General features: G+C 48.4%; 2 protein-coding genes across 2 annotated transcripts; one reads left to right on the top strand and one right to left on the bottom strand.

The window, feature by feature from the left end:
* The first annotated feature begins 9,813 nt into the window (after positions 1-9,813).
* LOC101290688 (farnesyl pyrophosphate synthase) lies at positions 9,814-13,515 on the top strand. The gene is made up of 12 exons (XM_044595529.1): positions 9,814-10,282; positions 11,025-11,049; positions 11,142-11,257; positions 11,342-11,428; positions 11,569-11,685; positions 11,768-11,856; positions 12,023-12,074; positions 12,177-12,272; positions 12,367-12,411; positions 12,520-12,609; positions 12,684-12,755; positions 13,173-13,515. The coding sequence occupies exons 1-12, from the start codon at positions 10,145-10,147 to the stop codon at positions 13,299-13,301; spliced, it is 1,056 nt and encodes a 351-aa protein (XP_044451464.1). The 5' UTR covers positions 9,814-10,144; the 3' UTR covers positions 13,302-13,515.
* A 693-nt stretch (positions 13,516-14,208) lies between these two features.
* LOC123182858 (protein ANTHESIS POMOTING FACTOR 1) lies at positions 14,209-23,147 on the bottom strand. The gene is made up of 9 exons (XM_044595530.1): positions 22,822-23,147; positions 22,625-22,725; positions 15,941-16,114; positions 15,752-15,851; positions 15,510-15,626; positions 15,290-15,427; positions 15,087-15,168; positions 14,579-14,628; positions 14,209-14,506 (listed from the first exon to the last, which is right to left on the bottom strand). The coding sequence occupies exons 1-9, from the start codon at positions 22,894-22,896 to the stop codon at positions 14,381-14,383; spliced, it is 963 nt and encodes a 320-aa protein (XP_044451465.1). The 5' UTR covers positions 22,897-23,147; the 3' UTR covers positions 14,209-14,380.
* Between the last annotated feature and the right edge of the window lie 995 nt (positions 23,148-24,142).

Below are 24,142 nucleotides of genomic sequence, written 5' to 3'. Positions count from 1 at the left end.
CAAAGTAGCCTCCGTGATGTTGCTGATTTCTGTGACTTCGTCATTTCTGTTGTCTGTAGCTGTAACATTGTGATGCCATATAAACCTGCTGCCATCATGAGTTCTCTGCATAATCTGGAGATGTTCACTAAAGGTGTTTTGTTATAAATGTTATGCTCTATCCATCCAGGCCCTGGTTTGTATTTATAGCCTGCTGTAGCTTGTTGTTATCTTGCTCTCAAGTTGATAAATAATGTTTCTGTCAGCCTGTTAACATGAGGTCCAGTTTTGCCATGTGTTTTGCTAGTGATCCATGCACCCTATGATCTTTCTCTTGCCATGTTTAGCTTCATAATTATGCCATCTTACTGTTGGATGCCTTCACATGCCATGTAATGCTCTTTGGTGAGTGGTTCAAGCTCACCAACATGCCTACTTATCGTTGTTTTTGCCATGAGCTGTTATTTTCACGTCTGAATCTGTCATGTCACTTGCTATGTTTACATGGGTGCCATCATATCTTCTGTGCCTTTTTGGCTCATGTTCAGTAAGGGACATTTGTTATATGCTTTGAGTAGAATCATGCCATGCTTTCATTTGCCATGATCAGTTCCTGTAGCATGTTATTTGATAGCTCTAAACTTTGCAACCAGATGTTATTTCTGCCATGTCCAGTGATATTCTGCCAAGTCTGTGAAACTGTTATTATTTTTAATCTTGCCATGTCCTTTTGAGCATGTTATAGTGTTTTCTGGAGATAGCTCAGTGTTCATGTTTTGTTGTCCTTTACCTGTAAATCATGTCCATGCCTTTTATTTTCATGTTGGGATATTGTAGCATATTGTTTTGATGCTTGCAAGATGCCTAGTTGCTGTTTTGGACAGATTGTTGTTATATCTTGTTTGGAGTGTATGTGTTGCACCGTTGCTCCGTTTTGAGCATGCTCTATATCAAACTTGCTTAGAATTGCATGTAGATTCATGTTACCTTGTTGGATCCATATTTTGAATGTGTTTTCTTAATGTTTGAATGCATTTTGCATCAATGCCATGCTTAACTTGTTTTGCTCATATCTTCTAGGCCGTAGCTCCGAATCTAATGAACTTTATATGTAACTTGACTAGAATTTCGTGTAGATCATCTTGGTACATCTTAACTTGCTGTTTAACAACTTGAACATAAGGTTTATTCAGATCTGGACCAATTTCGAAACTTGCATATGAGGACTTACCGGATTTGTTATATGTTAGTTCCGGCCTCATTTAAACTTGCTTTGATGTGTTGCTCTTGTATGCATCATCTCTTGCCATGAGTAGCTTCATGTAGCCTTGTCATGCATCATACTTGGTTGAGCATCATGCCTTGTTCATGTGTGGTGTGTTTACCATGTTGTGTGCTTCTTCTCGATACTTCCCATGTCGTTGCGATCGTGAGGATTCGTTCGTCTTCGTGGCTTCATCTTCTTCATGGACTCGTTCTTCTTCCTAGCGGGATTTCAGGCAAGATGACCGTCACCTTAGATCTCATTACTATCATTGCTATGCTAGTTGCTTCGTTCTATCGCTATGCTGCGCTACCTATTCACTTGCTCTTCAAGCCTCCCAAATTGCCATGAACCTCTAACCTTTGTCACCCTTCCTAGCAAACCGTTGTTTGGCTATGTTACCGCTTTGCTCAGCCCCTCTTATAGCGTTGCTTGTTGCAGGTGAAGATGAAGATTGCTCCATGTTGGATTATGTTTATGTTGGGATATCACAATATCTCTTATTTAATTAATGCATCTATATACTTGGTAAAGGGTGGAAGGCTCGGCCTTATGCCTGGTGTTTTGTTCCACTCTTGCCGCCCTAGTTTCCGTCATACCGGTGTTATGTTCCTTGATTTTGCGTCCCTTACGCGGTTGGGTGATTTATGGGACCCCTTGACAGTTCGCTTTGAATAAAACTCTTCCAGCAAGGCCCAACCTTGGTTTTACATTTGCCTCACCTAGCCTTTTCCCTTGGGAGTCGCGCATCTCGAGGGTCATCTTTATTTTTACCCCCCCTCCGGCCAGTGCTTGTCTAAGTGTTGGTCCAAACTAGAGCACCGTGCGGGACCATCCCTTGGCAACTTGGGTTACGTCGGTACCTGTACGCTTCGCTTATCCGGTGTGTCCTGAGAACGAGATACGTGCGACTCCTATCGGGATTGTCGACACATCGGGCGGCTTTGCTGGTCTTGTTTACCATTGTCGAAATGTCTTGTAAACCGGGATTCCGAGACTGATCGGGTCTTCCCGGGAGAAGGAATATCCTTCGTTGACCGTGAGAGCTTATAATGGGCTAAGTTGGGACACCCCTGCAGGGTATAAACTTTCGAGAGCCGTGCCCGCGGTTATGTGGCAGATGGGAATTTGTTAATGTCCGGTTGTAGAGAACTTGACACTTGACTTAATTAAAACGCATCAACCGCGTGTGTAGCCATGATGGTCTCTTCTCGGCGGAGTCCGGGAAGTGAACACGGTTTTTGGGTTATGTTTGACGTAAGTAGGAGTTCAGGATCACTTCTTGATCATTGCTAGTTTCACGACCGTTCCGTTTCTTCTCTTCTCGCTCTTATTTGCGTATGTTAGCCACCACATATGCTTAGTCGCTGCTGCAACCTCACCACTTATCCTTTCCATACCCATTAAGCTTTGCTAGTCTTGATACCCATGGTAATGGGATTGCTGAGTCCTCGTGGCTCACAGATTTCTACAACACCAGTTGCAGGTACAGGTTTTGCGATGATCACGACGCGAGAGCGATGTTACTTGTTTTGGAGTTCTTCTTCTGCTTCTTCTTCGATCAGGGGATAGGTTCCAGGTCGGCAGCCTGGGCTAGCAGGGTGGATGCCGTTTGAGCTTCTGTTTGAGTTTCATCCGTAGTCGGATGTTGATCTTATGTATGTTGTATTGATGTATTCTTGCGGCATTTGTATGCCTTTTGTATGTATCCCTGTCGGGGATATACCATGCGGTATGACCCGGCCGGACTTGGCGGCTCACAGAGACCCGGCGAGTATTTGGTGACTTACTGATAACCCCAACGGCGGTTCAGATAGAAGAAAAGGCCCAAGGCGCAGAAGGCCGGCTCACGTTTATGATGGGCCGACTTAAGAAGAAAGGGATGACGAATATTTCCTTTACGAGGAAGCAAGACCCGGACTTGTAATTAACTTGTAAGAGAAGATAGACTAGTCCTAGTCCTACTAGGACTCCACATGTAACCCGCCCCTCTAACTTATATAAGGAGGGGCAGGGCACCCCAAAGAGGGACAAGCAACAAGAAATAATCTCTAGGGGTAAACACCGAGAGCTGGACCGGCGACTCTCCCGTGATCATAATGAGACCTAGCCCCAAACAGCACGTAGGGTTGTTACCGGATGATGTTTCCCGGGGCCCGAAGCTGTCTAAACCCTTGTCTTGTGCGTTGATCCGCCCTGCGTCTCTCATCCCAACCAACCCCTCTCAAGCTACTACATAGATGCGTTGGCCTCACGACTAAGTCCTCATGCTAAGGACATCTGACGTGTTAATTCCACGACAGTTGGCGCCCACCGTGGGGCTCACGCACGGTGGTGTTGAGTTCTTGAAGGGATTTCATCTAGGGATTGAGAAGTTCGCATCCGGACGAAGAAAAGACCAATTTTTTGAAGGGATCTGCATCAACTTCAAGTTCACTGAATTGAGATTAGAAATTTTACGGGCAGTAACCATCAGCTCTGTTAACAAAATCATCAGAGAAAATCCCGAAGATTTGGCATAGGCCGCCGTGTTTCTTAGCAGGATCATCTACTGTCACCAAACGAGCAAATCCAGCATGGAAACTTGAAGGAAGACCCGGACGTGGGCGGTCAAACCTGCCACGACCCGGAAACCGGGCCAACCACAGGATCTCCAGAGTCAGTCTCGATTGGTTTTTCTCTTAGATTAAAAAAAAGAGGAAAGGGGAGGGTCACGACCCGGAGGTTGAGACGGACAGAGAATTGGCAATAAAAGCGTGACTCTGAAACGAACATGGCCGCAGACTCAGGCCTCTGTTGCTCGCCTCACGCCCTCGCACCGAGTTGCCTGAGCCGCCGTGGCCAGCCTCCGCCTCTGCAGCCTCGCCTCAAGCAGTCGCCATGGCTCACTCCCGCGGCCCCTGGCTCATCTCTGCATCTGCTGGTTTGCCCCGACCTCGCTGTTCTGCTCGCCGCATCGACTTCCGTTCGCCTCACACCTGTGCAGCCCCGACCGGCTGACTCCGCGCTATTTCTTTATCTAGTACCCGCGCTGCCTCCTGTGCGGCGACACATCAAATCGCCGGCCTTGACCCGCTCGGCACCCGCGACTTTTGCTCCGCCCTCGGCTCTGCTTCGGATTGCCGCGAGTCACCGCGGTTTCGGAGTGCCTTGGCCTCGCCTGACGGCCTCAATCACAGCTGGGCCCCTTCCTTCTCTGAGCCGCAGGCGCGCGCCGTTCCGACCACGAGCCGGCCCCGAGTCACCGTCGATACAGGCTGCCACTGCACCCTCACCTTCAGAAGTTCTCCAACCTGCCGGCTCTCCGCCGTCGGAGGGCTGCCTCTGAGCCGCCGACAAGTTTACTCCCCTGCCGCTCGCCTCGGGACGCCTTGTCCGTGGTCCGCCGTGAGCCACTGGTTTCGAGCCGTCTGTGCTTCCATTGAGCCGCCGTTCCGGGCAGCCGCCGTCCCGTGCTAAGTCGCCGGACCGGGTGCCCCGGGTCTCCGCTCCTCGGCTGTCGTCCCGCGCTAAGTCGTCGACCAGCCCTCTGTTCCTCTACTGGCCGCGGATTACGCGCCCGCCTGCCCAAGCCGCTTTCACCTCGCCGTGACGCCTGCGAAACCACCGCGGCTGCCTCTGCCACTGCCCGTGGGCCCGCTGTGGGAGCGACGGCCCTTCGAGCCACCGCCGTTTCGGCCTCAAGCTGCCCTCCTCTGCTGGCCTTGGCCTTGAACCACTGCCGCCAAGTCGTCGTCACGACTACCGTGGCCCTCGCCGCTGTGTGCTTTGATGTAATGATATCCACCTTGCAAAAGCGTTTCAATATGCGGGTCTATCCTTGGTGGGACCTTCGAGTTCCTCTCGGATAGGGTCGCATATTGGGCGTGACAAGCATCTTCAAACAGCTCCAAGCATCTTGCATCATGTAGAAGAGTAAAGAATAGCAGTTTATATTTAACAAACATGTTGTAACATTAACGCCCAGAGATCCTTCCTCGACTCCCTGCGAGAAGGCAATCTCAGAGCCACATATCCATCACATATCAAGTATCCATTTCTAGTTGTATAAGATCAGGATACAAGTCTGAACGTCCATTACCGTGGACACGGTATTCGAATAGATAACTTCCCTGCAGGGGTGCATCACGTTACCCAACACGCTCGATCACTCTGGCCGGACACACTTTCCTGGGTCATGCCCGGCCTCGGAAGATCAACACGTCGCAACCCTACCTAGGCTCAGCAGAGAGGTCCCCGCCGGTCTACATCCTAAGCGCCCCGGGGTCTTGGGCCCATCGCCCGTTGCACTCCGGGTCATTGCGCGCAGGGTGGATACCAGCACCGCCTCGGATGGCCAGCATGATCCGACTGTCGGGACAAGTTCGGAGCTATCACCCCCTCCCGGGTGATACTGCTAAACAGCCAGCCGCCACCGTAACAACTCCTCGGGTGCTCTCCGGGCCCGCTCAACTTTCACCAATGTCTCAAGTAAAGTCAAGGTAACCGTGTGTCCAGACATCAAGGGGAAAACCCGAGGAATCACCCCCGGTGGATTCCACTCAACGTAATCATCAAGGTGAACGTAAGAGGGACCACCCTCGAGGTTCACACTTGAGGTGTTGAACGACAGAGCCGTATCGGGAATGTTGAAAGAGGAAATCACCCTCGATGACCACGACCGAATAGCTACACTACAGAATTATCATCAGGAGTGCGTTATGAGGGATCACCCTCGGCACTCGATTGTAGCTCTACAGAGTCGAGCAACAAAAGGGCGTGATGTGATGTGAGGTGTCGGGCTCTGGTCGTCGATCACGTTGATCGAGTCATCGATGATGAAGCAGGGGCAACAAGGACAAGGTGGAGATCACTGATGGATCACTATCCAACCTATACTAAGCAGTTTAGGATAAACAATAGCAGGTACAAAAGCAGGTTATGCATCAGAATAGGAGCAATCAATTACAGTAGCAAAACCTAATGCAAGCATGAGAGAATGGAATGGGCGATATCGGGATGATCAAAGGGGGGCTTGCCTGGAAGCTCCGATGAAAGGGAAGAAGGGTCGTCGTCGACGTAGTCGATCACAGGGGTAGCATCAGTCTCGGAGTCTACCGAAGAGAAGAGGGAGAAGAAATAGTAAATACAGAGCAAACATATGCATGACAAGACGATACGCTGTGCTAGGGGGTTCTACCGCAGTGCTACACGATACCGACGAAGGGGAATAACATCCGGGAAAGTTTCCCCGAAGTCTGGCATTTTCAGACAGATGAATCAGAGGGGAAAGGTTGCATGTTCGTTATGCTAGGCGCATGCGACAGACGAACGGAGAGCGTATCCGGATTTGTCTCGTTGTTCTGAGCAACTTTCATGTACAAAGTATTTTCATCCGAGTTACGGATTAATTTATATGATTTTCTAAAGCTTTTAAACATTTCTGAAATTATCTCTAATTCAAAAAGGACTTATTGTGCCAGCATGACGTCATGCTGATGTCAGCAGGGTCAACAGTCAACTCTGACTGGATTGACTGGTCAAAAGGGCCTGTGGGGCCCATCTGTCATTGACACCACAGCTAACCTAACAGTTTAGTTAAGACTAATTATGTGGTTAGGTTAATTAAGCAAGGTTAATTTAAGTTAATTAATTAACTAATTAATTAATTGTTTTTATATTTATTATTATTATTATTTTTTTATTTTTTTTAACAGGGGGCCGGGCCCAGCGGTCAGTGGCCTACTGGGGCCAATCGGGCGACAGGCGAAACAGGGGTCGGCGCCCGCCCGCATGGCCACGGGCGTGCGGGCGCTGGAGCGCACCGACTGCCACGGCAGGGCTCACCGGCCGGCCGTTTCCGGCGACGAAAACCGGTGCGGCGGGGCGCGTTGGGTAGCGGGCGGGAAGGCGGTTGCGGTGCGGTCGAAAGCGGCGTATGGGGAAAGCAGTGGGCGACGCAGCCATCGGTGGGCTCGGGTGAGAGCGGACAGAGGCGCGGGTGGCGGCGGGCGCGCGCCTGGGCACGTCCAGGGAGCGGCGTGCGCGGCCGGGGTGCGTCCGGGGTGCGAGCATGGCCACCGGGCGCGTGCGGGGCGGTGACCGCAAGAGGTGGCCGGAGAGGGGGGGTGCGGGAGGCGACCTACGGCGACCGGATCACAGGGGAACGGAGCGAAGACGGACGAGGCCTCACCGGGGCCTGTAGTTGTGCAAAAGTCGGCTCGGGGAGGGGCCAGGGATGCGTTTCCGGCGACGACGACGTTGGTCGGCGACGGCGAGGCAGAGGCCTCAGGCGGGCGTCGCGCGACGGAGAAGAAGGGGTGAGGAGGCGACGGGGATGGGCGCCAGCGTCGGGGGCGCGGGATCGGGCGTCGATGGTACGGACGAGGCGGCGAGGCGATGTCAGGGCAAGTGGTGCCGGGGCGGTCGGGGGTGGCGACGGTGACGAGGCCATCGAGCGGCAGCGTCACGGCAAGGGCGACGGGAGGTGTTGGGGCCGAGCCCCAGTTCAGATCGGGGGGCGTGTCAGCGAGCGAGAGAGGTGGGGGGTCGCGCGCGGGGCTCTCCCCTGGCGGCGCTGGAGGGAGAGGGTGGAGATCGTGGGGGAGTGGGGGGTTGCTTCTAGGGTTCGGTTGGGGGAGTTGGGGTTATAGGCCAGGGGGTGTGGGGAGTTGGGCCGGCCGGCTGGGGTGGGCCGAGGCCCGGGGGGCCAGCGGGTTTTTGTTTTGTTTTCATTTTTTCCCTTTTCTTAATCTTTTTGTTTACTGTTTTACATTATCTTCTTAATAGTTTTAGCTTTATAAAACATAATACTAGCCCCTAAGTTACCAGTAACAATTATGTCACTGCCACAATTAGTTTAGTATTTAAATAAAATACTTTGCAATTACTATTATTCAAAACGCATTTAATAAATTGTTTTAGTCCCTGTTTTACTTAGTTTAGGGCATCTAAACACCTTACAAAAATGTTGGGTCACCACCATAATTAGTTATGGTATATTTGCCACACTTTGAACATTTTATTTTGCTTGTCTGATAAATTTGAATTTGGATTGTGACTTGGATCAACCGAGGATTAGCAACAGTAATGTGATGACATGGCACCATTAACATGGGATTACTGTAGTTTAATCATCCGGGCGTCACAATGACCCATCGGTTTGCACCCCTTTGTGTGATCCAATCGTTTGCACCACTTTGCGTGATCCTCCCATGTGCACCCCCTTGCGTGATGTTATCGGTAAACAGGGAAATATAACAACCCCTCGGCCCGTCGGTTTGCACCCCCTTGCGTGAAGGTATCAGCAAGAAGAGAAATATAACACCCCCCCCCGGCCCGTCGGTTTGCACCCATTTGCTTGATCCACCCGTTTCCACCCCACTGCGTGACGCTATCGGCAAAAAGGAAGTGTAACAAGCCCATGACCCATCGGTTTGCACCCCTTTGTGTGATCCAATCATTTGCACCACTTTGCGTGATCCTCCCATTTGCACCCCCTTGCATGATGTTATCAGTAAACAGGGAAATATAACAACCCCTCGGCCCGTCGGTTTGCACCCCCTTGCGTGACGCTATCAGCAAGAAGAGAAATATAACACCCCCCCCTCGGCCCGTCGGTTTGCACCCATTTGCTTGATCCACCCGTTTCCACCCCACTGCGTGACGCTATCGGCAAAAAGGAAGTGTAACAAGCCCATGACCCATCGGTTTGCACCCCTTTGTGTGATCCAATCGTTTGCACCACGTTGCGCGATCCTCCCATTTGCACCCCCTTGCGTGATGTTATCGGTAAACAGGAAAATATAACAACCCCTCGGCCCGTCGGTTTGCACCCCCTTGCGTGACAGTATCAGCAAGAGAAATATAACACCCCCCCCCCCAACCCGTCGGTTTGCACCCCCTTGCGTGACGCTATCGGCAAAAAGGGAAATATAGCAAGCCCACGGCCCGTCGGTTTGCACCCATTTGCGTGATCCACCCGTTTCCACCCCCTTGCGTGACTTTATCGGCACCTATGACCCACTTGTGATGCTTCTGTGGGTCCACCAACGCGGTCCCTGTTGTGTCGCGTGATCAACCTACCTGCACTCGGCGTTTCTGCGGTGCAACCGACAGACTCCGTTAGCCTTTTTTATGAGACAACACCTTTTTTTTTAGATTGACGACACCTTGTTTTCGCCATATTTCGTTCTCAGTTACCAAAACTAGTTTGGAATTATCGATCCGACGCCACCTAACTTTTTTCGAGCACGCCTCGTCGATTAACACGTTGAACCTTTTTATGAAAAAATATCGCGTTGTTTTCCCCTGTATTTCGTTCCCGACCAGCGAAGCCCGTGATCTAAACGCCCGTAATTCATTCATTCATTCATTCAAACACGGCATGTTGATTAGTCGAATTAGTCGTCAGATTTTCCTTTTTAGTGCAACAAAGTCAGTGGTCGGACGGCTGCTAGTAGAGGGCAAAGCAAATGCCAACCAGCTCCGGCCGGGCCAGCGGCGAACGCGCTGGAAAACTATTTATAAATTACGCGGATTCGAACTGCGAACCCACGCGTGTAGTCCCAAATTTCCAGCACGGCAGCGGTACAGATCCAGATCGCGCACGACAACGGACGGGCTACTGCTCGCGTGCGCGCTTCGCACGCATCGTCTTCCTCCCTCCCCTCTCTACTGTACTACTCGTAGCAGTATAAAATACTGGCCAGTGCTCCGAGCTCCATACCATCTCGATCTCCACCCATCATCCGTCGCCGTCGCAGCCCCGCCCCTAAAATAGTCCCGCGCCCCTCGCAGCCGCCACCCGCCATCCGCCCCCCTCCTCTCTCCCAGCGCAGCCGTACTGAGGTCACTCTCCCTCCCTCCCTCTCGGCCGATTTACTCCCTCCTCGGCTGCCCTGCCCTCCCCTGTTTGAGGCAATGGCGGCGGCGGCGGTGAACGGCGGGGGCGGGGAGAACAAGGCGGCGTTCGCGCGGATCTACGACGCGCTCAAGGCGGAGCTGCTCAGGGACCCCGCCTTCGAGTACACGGAGTCGTCGCGCCAGTGGATCGACCGCGTAATGCTCCCTCCCTCCCTCCCTCCTCCTCTGCTTCCGCTTTCCTCGGCGTTTCGTCCCGCTGGCTCCAGCTCCTTCTTCCTTGCTGGGTTCTGCTGGGGTTTGCTGCTGTTAAGATTTGACTCAGCTGGATCAGCTGGCGCGAGATCGGCTCCTTGATGGGCGGGAGCGCAATCAATTTGGCTTGCTAGTACTACTATTAGTGCGTTGGTTTGCTGCCCAAGGCTGAATCAGCAATTAATTTGGCTTAGTACCCATAGACGTCGGTTTGCTGCGGGAGGCTGGATCGTATTTAGCAAGTAGAGAAACGGAAATCTGAAGCTCCTGCACAGTTAATAAGTAGAATTAAATGTTTTCCAATTGCAAGTGATCTGCTGGAGGGCCGTTCTAGGTTAAGAGGAAGATGGTGCTCACAAGTTGCTATTAGTATAGTCAAAATTTGAAGGGCAGAATGTCAAATACGTAGCAATCGTTTCTGTTTGATTCGAATTCTTCAAAGTGGATTATCATACTGTTATTAAAACAGAGCATGCGTAGTCATTATTTACTTCTATGTGTGGAGATCCATTTCCCTGTCATTAATGTGTAGGCATGATGTTGGATCTTGCATGCTGTATTTACTTTTTATGTTAAAACTCTCAGTAAGATACTCCAGACAGAGACTGGATGAACAATAATCTTCTTATTAGTTCAGTTCTGCTATTTTTAACGCATTGTGCCTTTATCTTCTTTTTCGGAGCAGATGCTGGACTACAATGTACTGGGAGGTGGGGAGATGAATTCGAGCTACAGGTTTTCTTCTCAAGTGGTACTACAAGAAGCTACCGCGTTTCTAACCCATTGTTGTTGCTAATGACAGGAAAGTGCAACCGTGGGCTCTCTGTGGTCGACAGCTATAAGCTGTTGAAAGGCGTCGATGTTCTTACTGAGGAGGAGATGTTTCTTGCCTCCACTCTCGGTTGGTGCATTGAATGGGTAATTCCTCGTCTCTCAGTGTTGCTCCGGTGAATTTGAACCAACCAAAATTGCCCCCCTTAAGATTTGCTGCTGTCTGTGTAGCTTCAAGCCTTCTTTCTTGTGCTCGATGATATCATGGACGACTCCCACACTCGACGTGGGCAGCCTTGTTGGTTTAGGGTGTCTCAGGTTAGTGAAAACTAAATTGCCCTTTCCAGCTACAGTGTTCAAAAAACTCATTTGTCTTCATTCAAGAACATTCTGTAGTCCCTTCTTCCCAATTTTACAAATAAACTTATCCCTAATGCTGCCCTTTTCTGATAAACTAGGTTGGCTTGATTGCTGTAAATGATGGGATTCTCCTTCGCAACCATATTTCGAGAATGCTTCGGCTCCACTTTAAGAAGAAGCCTTACTATGCCGATCTCCTTGATTTATTCAACGAGGTAAATATTATGCTGAGGAAACATGTGCAGTCTGAACTTGTGGATCATTACAGGTGGTGATTACCTTGTCATGTTTTTCCAGGTTGAGTTCAAGACAGCTTCTGGTCAAATGCTGGACCTTATTACAACCCACGAGGGAGAAAAAGATCTAACGAAATATAACATTGGAGTGTAAGTTAATGTTGTGCCAACTCTGAGACAAACTTCTTTAGCATGCTTCATCGCGCATAAATTTAGGAGCACAAGTCTTCTTTTGTTGTCTGATATTTCTTGGTAATAATCGATGTGTGATATACCCTTTGTTTATTGTTAATATGAAGCTCTGATAATTTTGCAGCCACCGCCGAATTGTTCAATTCAAGACAGCCTACTATTCATTTTATCTGCCGGTAAAATGATCATTCCATGTTTTCTTTTATCTTCTCTGTACACATCTCTGTTCTGGCAATTGATACTGATTCAACTGGTGCTGATCTGCTGCTTTATGAAAGGTTGCATGTGCGCTGCTACTCTCCGGCGAGAGTTTGGAGAACTACAGTGCTGTAGAGAACATACTTGTTGAGATGGGAACTTACTTCCAAGTTCAGGTAACTCCTATTTTTGCTACACATTATGATATGAATCTTTTGGCTGCGACCACCATTAGTCTACTTAGCATAAATATACATTTTCTGATTACAGGATGATTATCTAGACTGTTATGGTGATCCTGAATTTATTGGCAAGGTTAGTGCATTACTGCATGTGCCTGTTTCAAAATGAATGGCAATCGTTATATTGTTGATATGTTCTATTTAGCTCTTGCAATTTGATCAATGTTGAGTCTTACCATAGATTGGCACCGACATTGAAGATTACAAGTGCTCCTGGCTAGTTGTCCAAGCTCTTGAGCGTGCTGATGAGAGCCAAAAGAGCATTCTATTTGTGAGTCACCTTTGCACTACTTTGCCCTTCGTGATAATATGGAGGCTGTCACTGAACAGTTAATGCTTCTACAGGAAAACTATGGAAAGAAAGATCCAGCATGCGTGGCAAAAGTGAAGGATCTCTACAAAGAACTTAACCTTGAGGTTTGTCTTAACTCTTAATCCTGTTATATTTATATGTGGACTGTAATGGATTTAGTAGAACTATGAATCAGAGTATAACGCATCAATCCATTTCATTCACTTAAGCATGTTTAGTTTTGATAACATGCTCACAGGAAATGTTTTACTAAGTATTCATCAAATTATTCCTCGTATCTTTGAAAACCAAAACTTCATTGGGAAAACTCCCTGCTGGGCCTGTCAAAATAATCTACCTGTGTCTTATAATAAGAGCTACTGGATTCTCATAGTCAGCAAATATAATTGTCTACTGATGAAAACTTCTTGCTGGAGCGGTCAAAATAATATTGTGTCTCATATAATAAGAGCTACTGGCATTCTCATACTCTGCAAAATATGGCATTGTCTAACCACTGGTTTGACTATTATGTCTTTCAGGCGGTATTCCATGAGTACGAGAGCGAGAGCTACAAGAAGCTGATTGCTGATATCGAAGCCCAGCCGAGCGTTGCCGTTCAGAAGGTTCTGAAGTCCTTCTTGCACAAGATCTACATGAGGCAGAAGTAGGGGGTGTCTCTTGGGCAGGAAATATGTTCCATTGTGGCATGTTTGATAGATGACTAGTGGTGTTGATTTTATGGTTTAGTGCTTCATGTTGTATGTTGCGCCTTGCTGCTCCCAGTAATAATAATGATGCAAGGCGCTATTTTGGGTTTGATGGACCGCTTTGGTGTAGACGACTGATGGTTCTGTAATGTGCACCCTGCCCTTTCGTTTGGTCTCTTCTTGTATTGTTGCATTAGAGAAGTTAGCAGGTGTATTCCCATGGCAGTTCTTCAAGCTACTGCTAATGAAAATCATCAGTGCCAAAATAGACATGAAATCAGGTGGATGTAAGATGAGCGCTTGGGATTACTTACCCCAAGGCGCACATGATTGAATATCCAACCATTAAGAGAACCTCCTCCAGGATACTGAAAACTTCTACAAGGTGAAGCTGCTGTAATTGTTCTGATATCTTTTAAAAGTTTTACAGTCAGGATTATCAACACCTTTTAAAAGCCAGCAGTGATTTAAATCATCTGCTTTTCTAAGAATATAAAGTTACCAATGGTTTAAATCAGCGGCTTTTCTGAGAATAACAAGGTGTCTAACAAGGTGACACGGAAGGATCAGGTTCCCACATAATGACTCAGCAAAACAAAGAGAAGGTTATGCCCTCATCTTCTTTGGGTGATAATGAATATCAGGAATCTGAGAGCTTTAGCGACATAAGGAGGACAGCTTATGATATTCTCAGCAAAAGTCTACCCTGTTCCAGCAACAAAAGAATATCGAACAAGTTCCCTGATTCTCCAAGACAAATGCATTAAGATAGCACAGGGGAAGAATCCAGGGCGATTTTATGTACGATGATGGAACCACAAGAGAACATAATGGGCAAGCGTGCAATATTATATACGTACTTGAGAAATAAAGGGAGCACTTCAATACATGCTACAGGGAACCAACATCACTGCTTCCACATATATGGTAATAAAACAAGTGATACTTCACACATAGTACCTGTCCTGTCAAGGAAAGAACATGATACAAGCCTTTTGTTAAGTTAGTGTATTCCGCGTTCCATCTTCCTTTTCAAGGACCTAACTCGAACTGGACTCGTTGGGAATCCAGAAAGTTAGTGCGGTTGATGCAGTTGCGAACATAGCTCGACGAGGGGCCCATTTCAAAGCAGTGATAGGACCAATATGACTGTTCCAACAGGCAATCTGCAACAGGAAAAAAAAATTAAGCCAACAAAACACAGGGCTGTGATCAAAGTTTAAGAAAGTGGTACCTACCTCCTGTACTGTATTGATGTTCCAAGCATGCAAGGTACCATCACCAGAGCCTGCAACATCAATGTGTATGTTATTTTCAGCAACAGCTTTTGCCACGCAGCCTGGTCAGTGTTTTTTCTAAAGCATTCTAGCAAATTTGACATTTCCAAGTTTCACTTTCAGCAATAGTGCTCCAGAAGTGAGAATGGGAAGCATACCACCATATCAGATGTATTATCATCGCTATGATCTTTTAACTTTTTACTTGGCGTGAAAGCAGTATATAAAACTATAACTACAAGTGCCTCTCTAATGCTGATAAAACAGCTACACACAAGTTCAAGGTGAAAAATATATTGATGAATCTTATAAGCTCTCTTCCCAAATTAAAAGGCGACAAGTAGAAAAGGAGTGAGACTGAGATGATATTACACGCTAAGGCTTAATTACAGGTCAACATGTGGGTAAGTTTAGAGGTAGTATGCATCAGAATATCCTAAGGATGATGCACGAAAAAACTGAATAATACCTGAAATTACATATTGACCATCTGGAGTGAAAGCAGCTTCAGTTGCTATGTTGCGAGATGGCTCCAAACTGAAGCCACACTTCTGCAAAATAACAGACAAAGATGAGTTAATATGTTATGTTGTTAATGATAAGATATAGGAAAATATGCACTTTACAGCTCGATATCTGAAGCAAAACTCTGCAATTATAGCGCCAACTGACCTTCTCCCCTCCATATGCATCCAGAACATATATATGGTTGTTAGTTGTAGTCAAAAGCACAGACTTGCCATCGTTGCTGAATTTAATGTCAGACACTTCAGCCGTATCTCCACCAACCAAGAAAGTGTCAAACGGACCCTGAAAGTGGTTTCTTGCACAAGATTAAGAATTTCACATGCTTTCTAGATATATGACTTCCAGATTCAAGTTCAATACAGACCTTGTCATATGACCGAGAATCGAACAGCTTAATAGCACCTCCCTCCATTGCTACAGCAAAAACAAGTCCCTGCTGATCATATGCAACAGAAGGCCTACCACGCAGACGTAGTATACCCTGAATGCTAAACGTGTAAGCATGAAAAGCACTCAAGAGGATAAATTGGTACTTTTCATCAACTAAATACAAAATATGCATATTGAAGTTATTTGTGATCAAATTAACAGATTCTGTGGCCAAACCTGACAAGCATTTACACGAAGATCCCATATTCTGACACTGTGATCAAGTGACCCCGACATAAAGCTATCATTGACAGGTGACATACATAGTGAAACAACCCTGAAATGACATAAAAAAGAATGCAGGCCTCAGCATCTGACCCTTGAAATAGTTGCTACAAACAAGAATCCAAGGAAAATTTGTTGAACCTGTCTTTGTGTCCTTTGAAATATCTCAAGCAACGGTTGTCATACAATGACAGGTAACGAAGTGATTCTCCTGACTCCACATTGTATCTTGATGAACATAATATGGAACTCGGATGATGAGTAAAACAGACACGGTCAGCACCATGTTTTTTATGATAAGTTGTCTTCGACAACCTAAAAAAATTCTAGCATTCGTCAATAATAGTCAATGACACAATTGCATGAAACAAAGCAAAATGCCGGCATCATGCAGGGTCGCATACAAAAAAGTTAAATCTGACAAAGAAAAACAAACAACTCTAGTAGGGAAAAAAATAAGACCATGGCATACTGCAGCATAACCATGAACAAATACTCAGTACAAACAACACTAAATCATCTAAGTGGATCGTACTGACCAGCATGCTGTTGGAATTGATCTACGGCCCACTGGGATGGAAGGATAACGTAACATAAAGGGGAGGGCCACGAACCAACGTTCGTGCCCCTCGCCCCAAACTAAGGCGCCTTGATCAGGGGCGAACCAACGTTGTCTCGGCTGCCTGATCGCCAGGGCCATATAAAGAGGGGGGGGGGGGGGTACGTATGACCAGTTCGCATACAGTTTTCTGCTGCTCCCCACATCCCAAACCCCTAAACCGATCTAGGGGAGGCGCTGCTGCAACAGGAAGGCCATCTCCGACGGCACCAAACAGTGCCGGTGGCGTCCAGATGATCGCCGGTACCCGCGACCGACATCTTCACCGAGCCTATGTCACGCCTGCATCGAGCAGGCGCGGGACATCGCCCCACTAAGCCAATGGCTGCACCCATTGGCAATAAGGGACAGTTCTTTTCAGGCTTATGGATGGCTGCTAAAATAAGCTTTTAATTAGTAGGCTTCTTCTAGAGTAAAACTTTAGGTTGGGCTGCCAGAATAAGCTGGGTGGGGGCAGCTTATTTTGGCAGCCACCCATAAGCCCCAAAAGAACTGATCCTAAGTTCCTAATAATCTCTCTATTCAATCATGTTCGCCGGCGGGTCCCCACGGAAGAGTTCAGCAACCCCACATGGAAGACGTCATGGATGCGGGCACCGGCCGGAAGCTGAAGGCGGTAGGCAACCTTTCCGATGCACTCCAGCACGGAAAATGGCCTGGCGTAGCGAGGACCCAGCTTGCGCTTCGCGCGCGGGTCGAGGGACTGTGTGGAGCGGTGAAGGAGGCGCAGCCACACCCAGTCGCCCACCGCGAACTCCGCCTCGCGGTGGTGGGCGTCGTAGTAGTGCTTGGACAGCTGCTGGGCCTGGAGAAGTCGTTGGTGCACCTCCGCAAGCATCTCATCCCGGCTGCGAAGAAGGTCGCCAGCCGCCTCCGTCCTCGCCGTCTCGGGGTCAACCGGTAGGATGGGCGGGGGCGGTCGGCCATAGACCACCTCAAAAGGCGTGGCGCGTAGGGCGGAGTGGTATGAAGTGTTGTGGCAGTACTCCGCCCACGCGAGCCAGTCCACCCAAGCACCGGGACGATCACCTGTAACACAACGCAAATACATGGCAATCACCTTGTTGACCACCTCAGATTGACCGTCCGTCTGAGGATGGAAGGCTGTACTCAGGCGCAGCTTCACGCCCGCCATCCGAAAGAGATCGCGCCAGACATGCCCAGTGAACACCGGGTCCCGGTCGCTGACGATCGAAGAGGGGAACCCGTGTAGGCGGACGGTGCCGTCGAAGAAGGCACGCGCCACGGAGGCGGCAGTGTAGGGATGGCCAAGCGCGATGAAGTGTGCGTACTTGGAGAAGCGGTCGACCACCGTAAGGATGACGGACTAGCCGCCCACCTTGGGGAGGCCCTCGATGAAGTCCATGGAGATGTCGGCCCAAACCTGAGAGGGCACCTCCAGGGGCTGGAGCAGCCCGGCCGGTCGCAGCTTCTCCGTCTTGTTGCGCTGGCACGTCAGGCAAGACCGCACCCAATCGTGGACCAGGGCCCGGTCACTGGGGATGTAGAAGTTGGCGCGGAGACGGTGGAGGGTCTTCTGCACGCCCTCATGGCCGGATGAGTGGGCCAGCAGCAGGACCTAGTGACGGAGGTCGCCGTGATCCGGCACGAAAAGTCGGCGCCCGTGCAGGAGCAAGCCATCTGCCAAGCACCATGGCTCCTCCAAGTCGCCAGCGTCGAGGCGCTGCCGAAGGAGCTGAGCGTCCGTAGCGTCCGCGGTGGCCCGGCGCATGTCCTCAATGAGGGCGAAGGAGGGCCCCGAACGGATGCAAAGGGCCGCCCCCGCGGGGTCGATGGCGTCCGAGTTGGGGTAGGCGTCGCAACAGGACAGGGCATCAGCCACGGTGATGAGGCGCTAGGGTCCTACCGGGTCTCGACCGTAGGTTGTAGGGGTGAGAGGTGGGTTGGCGAGAGGTTGGGCGCGGTCGGCGACGCGTCAGCACCGTGATCACACGGGGCGAGGCGGCGGCGGTGGTGAGAGGCGGCTAGGGTTTTAGGGTTCTGGCTCCTAAGGGGAGTCGGGCAATAGTTATGATTTATTGCTTCAATGTGAGAGATCTGCAGTCTCAACATCGACTTCAATTCCATTAGCTACCTTAAGTTTTCTTGTCCCGTGAGTTATAATTTGGGTCATAACGAATCCCTACAAGGAGTTAGCAAAATGAGCAGTTGCAGTTGAATCAATCTACCATGACAATCAAGAGAAATCAACTTAAAGAGCTTCATCAACAAAAGTGATTTCATCGATATCTTTTTTGTTGAGCCATTTGAGAAAGTCTGGGCAATCCCTCTTAATATGTCCTGGGTGTTTGGAAAAGATGCAAAGTCTCTCTCCATCAACATTCATAGCATTAACATTAGAGAGGGTTGGAGGAGCAGAACGAGAGCAACTTGAACAGAGAGGCGAACAAAAGGACCATGTTTTTCATGTGAACTCTGCAAAGAGAGAGAATGAAACCATGGCATCATAAGCTCAACAAAAAGCAAGTCTTCAAGAAAGATGAGCCAAAGCCCAAGGATGTAAAGAGCCAAGTTGCTCTCGTTTGGCTCCTCCAGCTCCCTCTAATGTTAATGCTACGAATATTGATGGAGAGAGACTGCAACTTCTGCAAACACCCAGAACATGTTAAGAGGGATTGTCTGGGCTTCTCAAATGGCTAACAAAAAAGGTATTGATGAAATAACTTTTGATGATGAAATGATTTATGTTGATTTCTCTAGAATGTCATGGTGGATTGATTCAGGTGCAACTGCTCATGTTGCTAACTCCATGTAGGGATTCGTTACGACCGAAATTATAACTCAAGCGGCAAGAAAACTTAAGGTAGCTGATGGAATTGAAGTCGATGTTGAAATTGCAGGATCTCTCACATTGGAGCTTCACATCAGCTACAGGCTTCAATGAAATAATGGTCTTTATGTATCTAGTTAAGTAGGAATTTAGTTTCTGTTTCTTGCGTGGATGATGACATGTATGGATGCATGTTTGGCAACAAACAATTCATTTTAAATCAGTGTAATAAAAATGTTGGCCTCAGAGGCAGATGAGGCAAATTATACATGTTATTCCTTAATTATTATTTTTACGTATGTGAGTGATGAATGGAAGATGAGAAGAGATGGAAAGGTGTCAGTAATTCTTCAAAATTATGGCACCATCGTTTGGGCCACATTACGAGGGGGGAATGGAACGCTCTGATACCAATGTTAAGACATAATTCTTTACAATAGAATGTTTGGCCTAGACATTAGATCACCTAAACATGATTAAACATAGAGGTAGATTAGGAACTTATTACCAAGTTCCGAACTGTGAATGGACTCATTATTTAACACCTGGTGAACCTCACCAAAATGGCGTGGCTGAGCGTCGCAATCACACCCTTATGGATATGGTGTGAACCATGCTTAGCTGCTCAAGATCACCAGTGAACCTTTGGATGGGGGCATTAAAGCCAGTCGTGCATGTGCTAAATCTTGTTCAACTAAGTCAGCAACGGGCACACCTTATGAGATGTGGACAAGAAACCAAGCTCAAATTACTTGCGTGTGTGGGGCTGCCCCTGCTAAAGCTAAAGTATGAATCCACAAATTTAAAAGTAGGCCCAAAGACAATTAGTTGATTTTTCATTGGGTAAGCTCATAGAGGAAAGGGTTGCCCATGTCATACCACCAAGTTTGTGGACATCGGGCAAGCGGTGTTTTTGAGGATAATGTAGTCACAAAGGCTAGGGCAATTGATCTGAGGAGAAGCAGGTGTATGTTATATCCCCAATTATCCAAGAGAATTTTGTCCCTAGGCGTAATATGCACGAGACACCTACTAGTGATCCTGAAGCATGATGAGGTTTCTCAATCTATTGATGATCCTCAACCTGGTGTTAATCCTCGTCCTCCCCGTGCAAGAAGAAATGTACAAAGTAATGAGCCCATGAGAAGATCACAAGGGAAAGGAACCATCCCAAGCGACTTTGTCACTTACATGAGTGAGGATGTAAATGACATAGGGAAGGTAGAACATCTGGTCTCATATAAGGAAGCCACTGAAAGTGAAAAATCGTCCAAATGGTTGGTTGCCATGAAAGACGAGATGAAGTCTATGAGTTCAAATGATGTTTGGGACTTGGTAGAAGTTCTGATGGAGCAAAAAGGCAAGCTGCAAGTGAGTCTGAAAAACCAAATATGATACCAAAGGGGACGTCAAAAGGTTCTAACTTCAAAGCAAGACTTGTAGCAAAAGGTTTCGCACAAAGAGAATGATCTATTATAATGAGACCTTCTCACATGTGCCATCTAAAGATTCTTTCAGAATTTTCATGGCACTTGCAGCTCATTATGATTTAGAGCTACATCAAATGGATGTCAAGACATCATTCTTGAACGAAGATGTGTACATGACATGACCGGAAGGTTTTGCCATGGAAGGAAAAAACACATGGCAGATCATTTAAAGAAATCCATTTATGGCTGGAAGCAAACTTCTTGACAATGGTACCTCAAGTTCGATAAGATTATTAGAACTTCCGGTCTAAAAGAAAATGAAGTGGACATCTGCACTTCTGGTTTAAATAAAAGAAAATGAAGTGGACATCTGCATATATGTTATATTCAATGTTCCAAAGCTCGGCCAGTTAATCAGTTAATCGCTATTCGGACCCGTTCCGATATGAAAAGGCCCTATTTGATTCATTAACTGGTAGGGGCAGTTTATCAGTCTGACAAACCGATTTATCGGCTGTCAGGCTGAATTATCGGTTGGCCGATAAACTGTCAGGCACTTTTTTGGCTAAGGCAACAGCAAGGTAAACCCCTCTCCTCTGTTATGTACCACACTCCTACTGCTGCTGTTCTGCACTTGTGTTCTTGCTGCTGTTGTGCTCTCCTTTAAAACATTGGTGTTGCTGCTGTGCTGAATATGGTACCAGTTAATTCAGTTAATAGGGCCCTAGTTAACCTATTAAGCCTAGGATATATAGATATGGCCCTGGTTAACCTACCGATAAATGGGTTACTAATATATTCAGCTAATAGGGCGATTCACCGATTTATCCATACTCAGCACCCGACCAATATGGTACCAGTTACCGATATTCTGAACATTGATAAATTTAAAGGCCACAAAGAAAGTATTGTGTTACGTGCAAGGCACTAAAGATTTCATGCTTACGTATAGAAGGTCTGATAAAGTGGAAGTTGTTGGTTATTCATACGCTGATTTTGTCGGGTGTGTGGTTAGTAAGAAATCCCTGAACCACTAACATTATACTGCGATAATGAACTCGTAGTTTTCTATACGAGCAACAGCAAGTTAAGTGTTGCTGCCAAGCACATTGACAAACAGTATCATGTTGTGAAAGATAGAATCCATGATCAAACTATTTATGTTAAGCATATTAGTACGACAAGTATGCTTGCGGATCCGCTCACTAAAAGCTTAACACCCACTATTTTTCATGAGCATGTAGCCGGCATGGCATTATGGGAAGCCTTCCGATCCTAGAATTATGGGACCGTTAACATGAACTACTCCCAATAAGTAATGTTTTTCCATTTCAAAACAGGATGCGTACTATAAGTATTGAGGTTCAATGACATTTCATTGGTTGTTGTGACACCTTACTTTCATATATTATTCCTATGGACAATGGGCAAAAGTAGTTGAGCCTAACGAACAAGGAGGGGAATGTTGGAATTGATCTATGAGACTACGGCCCACTGGGATGGAAGGATAACGTAACGTAAAGGGGCGGAGCCATGGACCAACGTTTGTGCCCCTGCAGATCTACCTCTCTGTTTAATCATATTTTTGGGATCTAATGCCTAGGCCTAAAGATCCTATCATGTAATCCTACAGAATTATGTCTAACACATGCAACATCAGATTACTAGGGGTTTGCATCACAAATAGTCAATGGCCTAATGCTGTTGTAACTTGTGAAGCAAATCACCATAAATTTTATTACTAACATAATCACAGGGGCATCACTGCTAGACACCACTAAGATCAAAGTAGCACATTACCGGTATCCCCAAACAGCAGAACCCAGCACTGCCACTCAAATCTATAGGCCAACAATCAAAATGCAGTAGATCCCAGACACTTCCCGCCCACATGATGTGACCTCTCTAGCACACCGAGGTTCAGTTAACACGGACAGAAGCACTAACAGAGCAGATGTAAACCCAAGCGGGGGCGGCGGACTCACGTGGCGCTGGTGGTGTTGTATAGGCGAATGGAGTCGTCCTCGCTGGAGGTGACGAGGAGGTCCTCCTTGCGGTGGAAATCGAGGCAGATTATCTTCCCGGCCTGCCAACGGATTCGCCGCGGCAGATTAGCGTGGGCAGAAGGAACAAACAGGGGGCGGGCTGGGGGTGGGGTGGGGGGGTAGGCAATGGAGCTCACGTAGTCGGTGAAGACCGCGCCGATGGCCATGCCGCGGACGACGCCGTCGTCCAGCTGCGGCAGCGTGGCCGCCATCCTCCGCGCCGCCGCCGCCGCCGCCCGCCCGCCTTTCGGATCTCGTGTTCTGGGTGATGGATGTTGGGTGGAGCTGGCCTGGCGCCGGTGACGTTGGGAGTGGTGGGGATTGCCGCGGCGCGTGGGAGAGGAGACGGAGGGGATGGAGATGAGGGGCGTGCGGCGTGGGAGCTCGAGGGGAGAAGAGAACCCGAGTCCGGAGCAAACTCTCTCTCGTCGGGGAGAAGAAGGGCCTGATGGGCCGGCCGGTCTCTCTGGTCTAGCCGAGCAGAAACGAAAACACGCACGAGTCCAAGTGTCCAACGACCTGGCGTGACTCAAAAAAAAAAATTGATCGCCCCTTGTCCACGGATACAAGAGCATCTACCCCGAAGCAAAATCTCGGCCTTAAACATCCGCGGATGCGTCCCGCCAGACCGTGCTTGTCCGTTTTAAGCCGTGTTGTTTGCGATTCACGCATCGTACATAGTTTGATCGAAGGGTCTCTGATACATGTGTCGCGTTAGGACCATCCTGCAGTAGTGTTCTTCCGGGGGTGATTTCCGCCGCCGTTAAGGTTTTCACCTTCCCTCCCCGATCTCCCTCGGTAGTTTGATTCGGGCTGAACCAGGGGTGATCTCGCATCACCGCCCGGCCTTGATCTACTGTCAGGGCTGAGAAGGGAGCTAGAGTTCCCCACATTATCGCCTGATCTGAGTTTTCTTTCTCGGGCAAATGTTCTTGTTGTGGCAATGGAGGGGTCAATGGCTGGAGGTGCGTCTGGCTCAAGCTTTGCATCTGACAAGCCTTACAGCCAAGGCGGGGGTATGCTGAGAAAGAAGCGCCACCGGAGGCCACTCCCTGGATGGCGGTTGCTCGTGTTCATATCGACAAGCCTTACAACCAAGCCCATTTTTTAGGACCTTGCGACCTCCTTTGACAGTGTGAGGCTGGCAGGTCCGTGCTTGTTGCAAGCCCAGCTGCGAGGGACGACAGCGGTGGGTGGCTGCAAGTCCGTCGGTGAGGGGCGGTAGGGGGCCGTGTTGGCTGGAAGTCCTTCCACCAGGAACGGCGCCACCACGAGGATCAAGGAGGTCGGCGAGGAGCGTGGGGGGCGACTAGATTCATCCGACGAGGGCGGGGCAGATGATGTGCTGGGCGCCACCACGTGCGAGGAACAAGGAAGGGCAACTAGAACTGTGCGAGGGAGGCAAGGAGCAAGGGGTGCGACTGGACGATTTTTATTGACGGAACTGTGCGACTTGAG

The sequence above is a fragment of the Triticum aestivum genome, chromosome 1D (assembly GCF_018294505.1).
Source record: "Triticum aestivum cultivar Chinese Spring chromosome 1D, IWGSC CS RefSeq v2.1, whole genome shotgun sequence".
Classification (NCBI taxonomy): Eukaryota; Viridiplantae; Streptophyta; class Magnoliopsida; order Poales; family Poaceae; genus Triticum; species Triticum aestivum.
The sequence above is the reverse complement of the archived record's forward strand: the minus strand, read 5'-3'. Positions and strand labels throughout refer to the sequence as shown.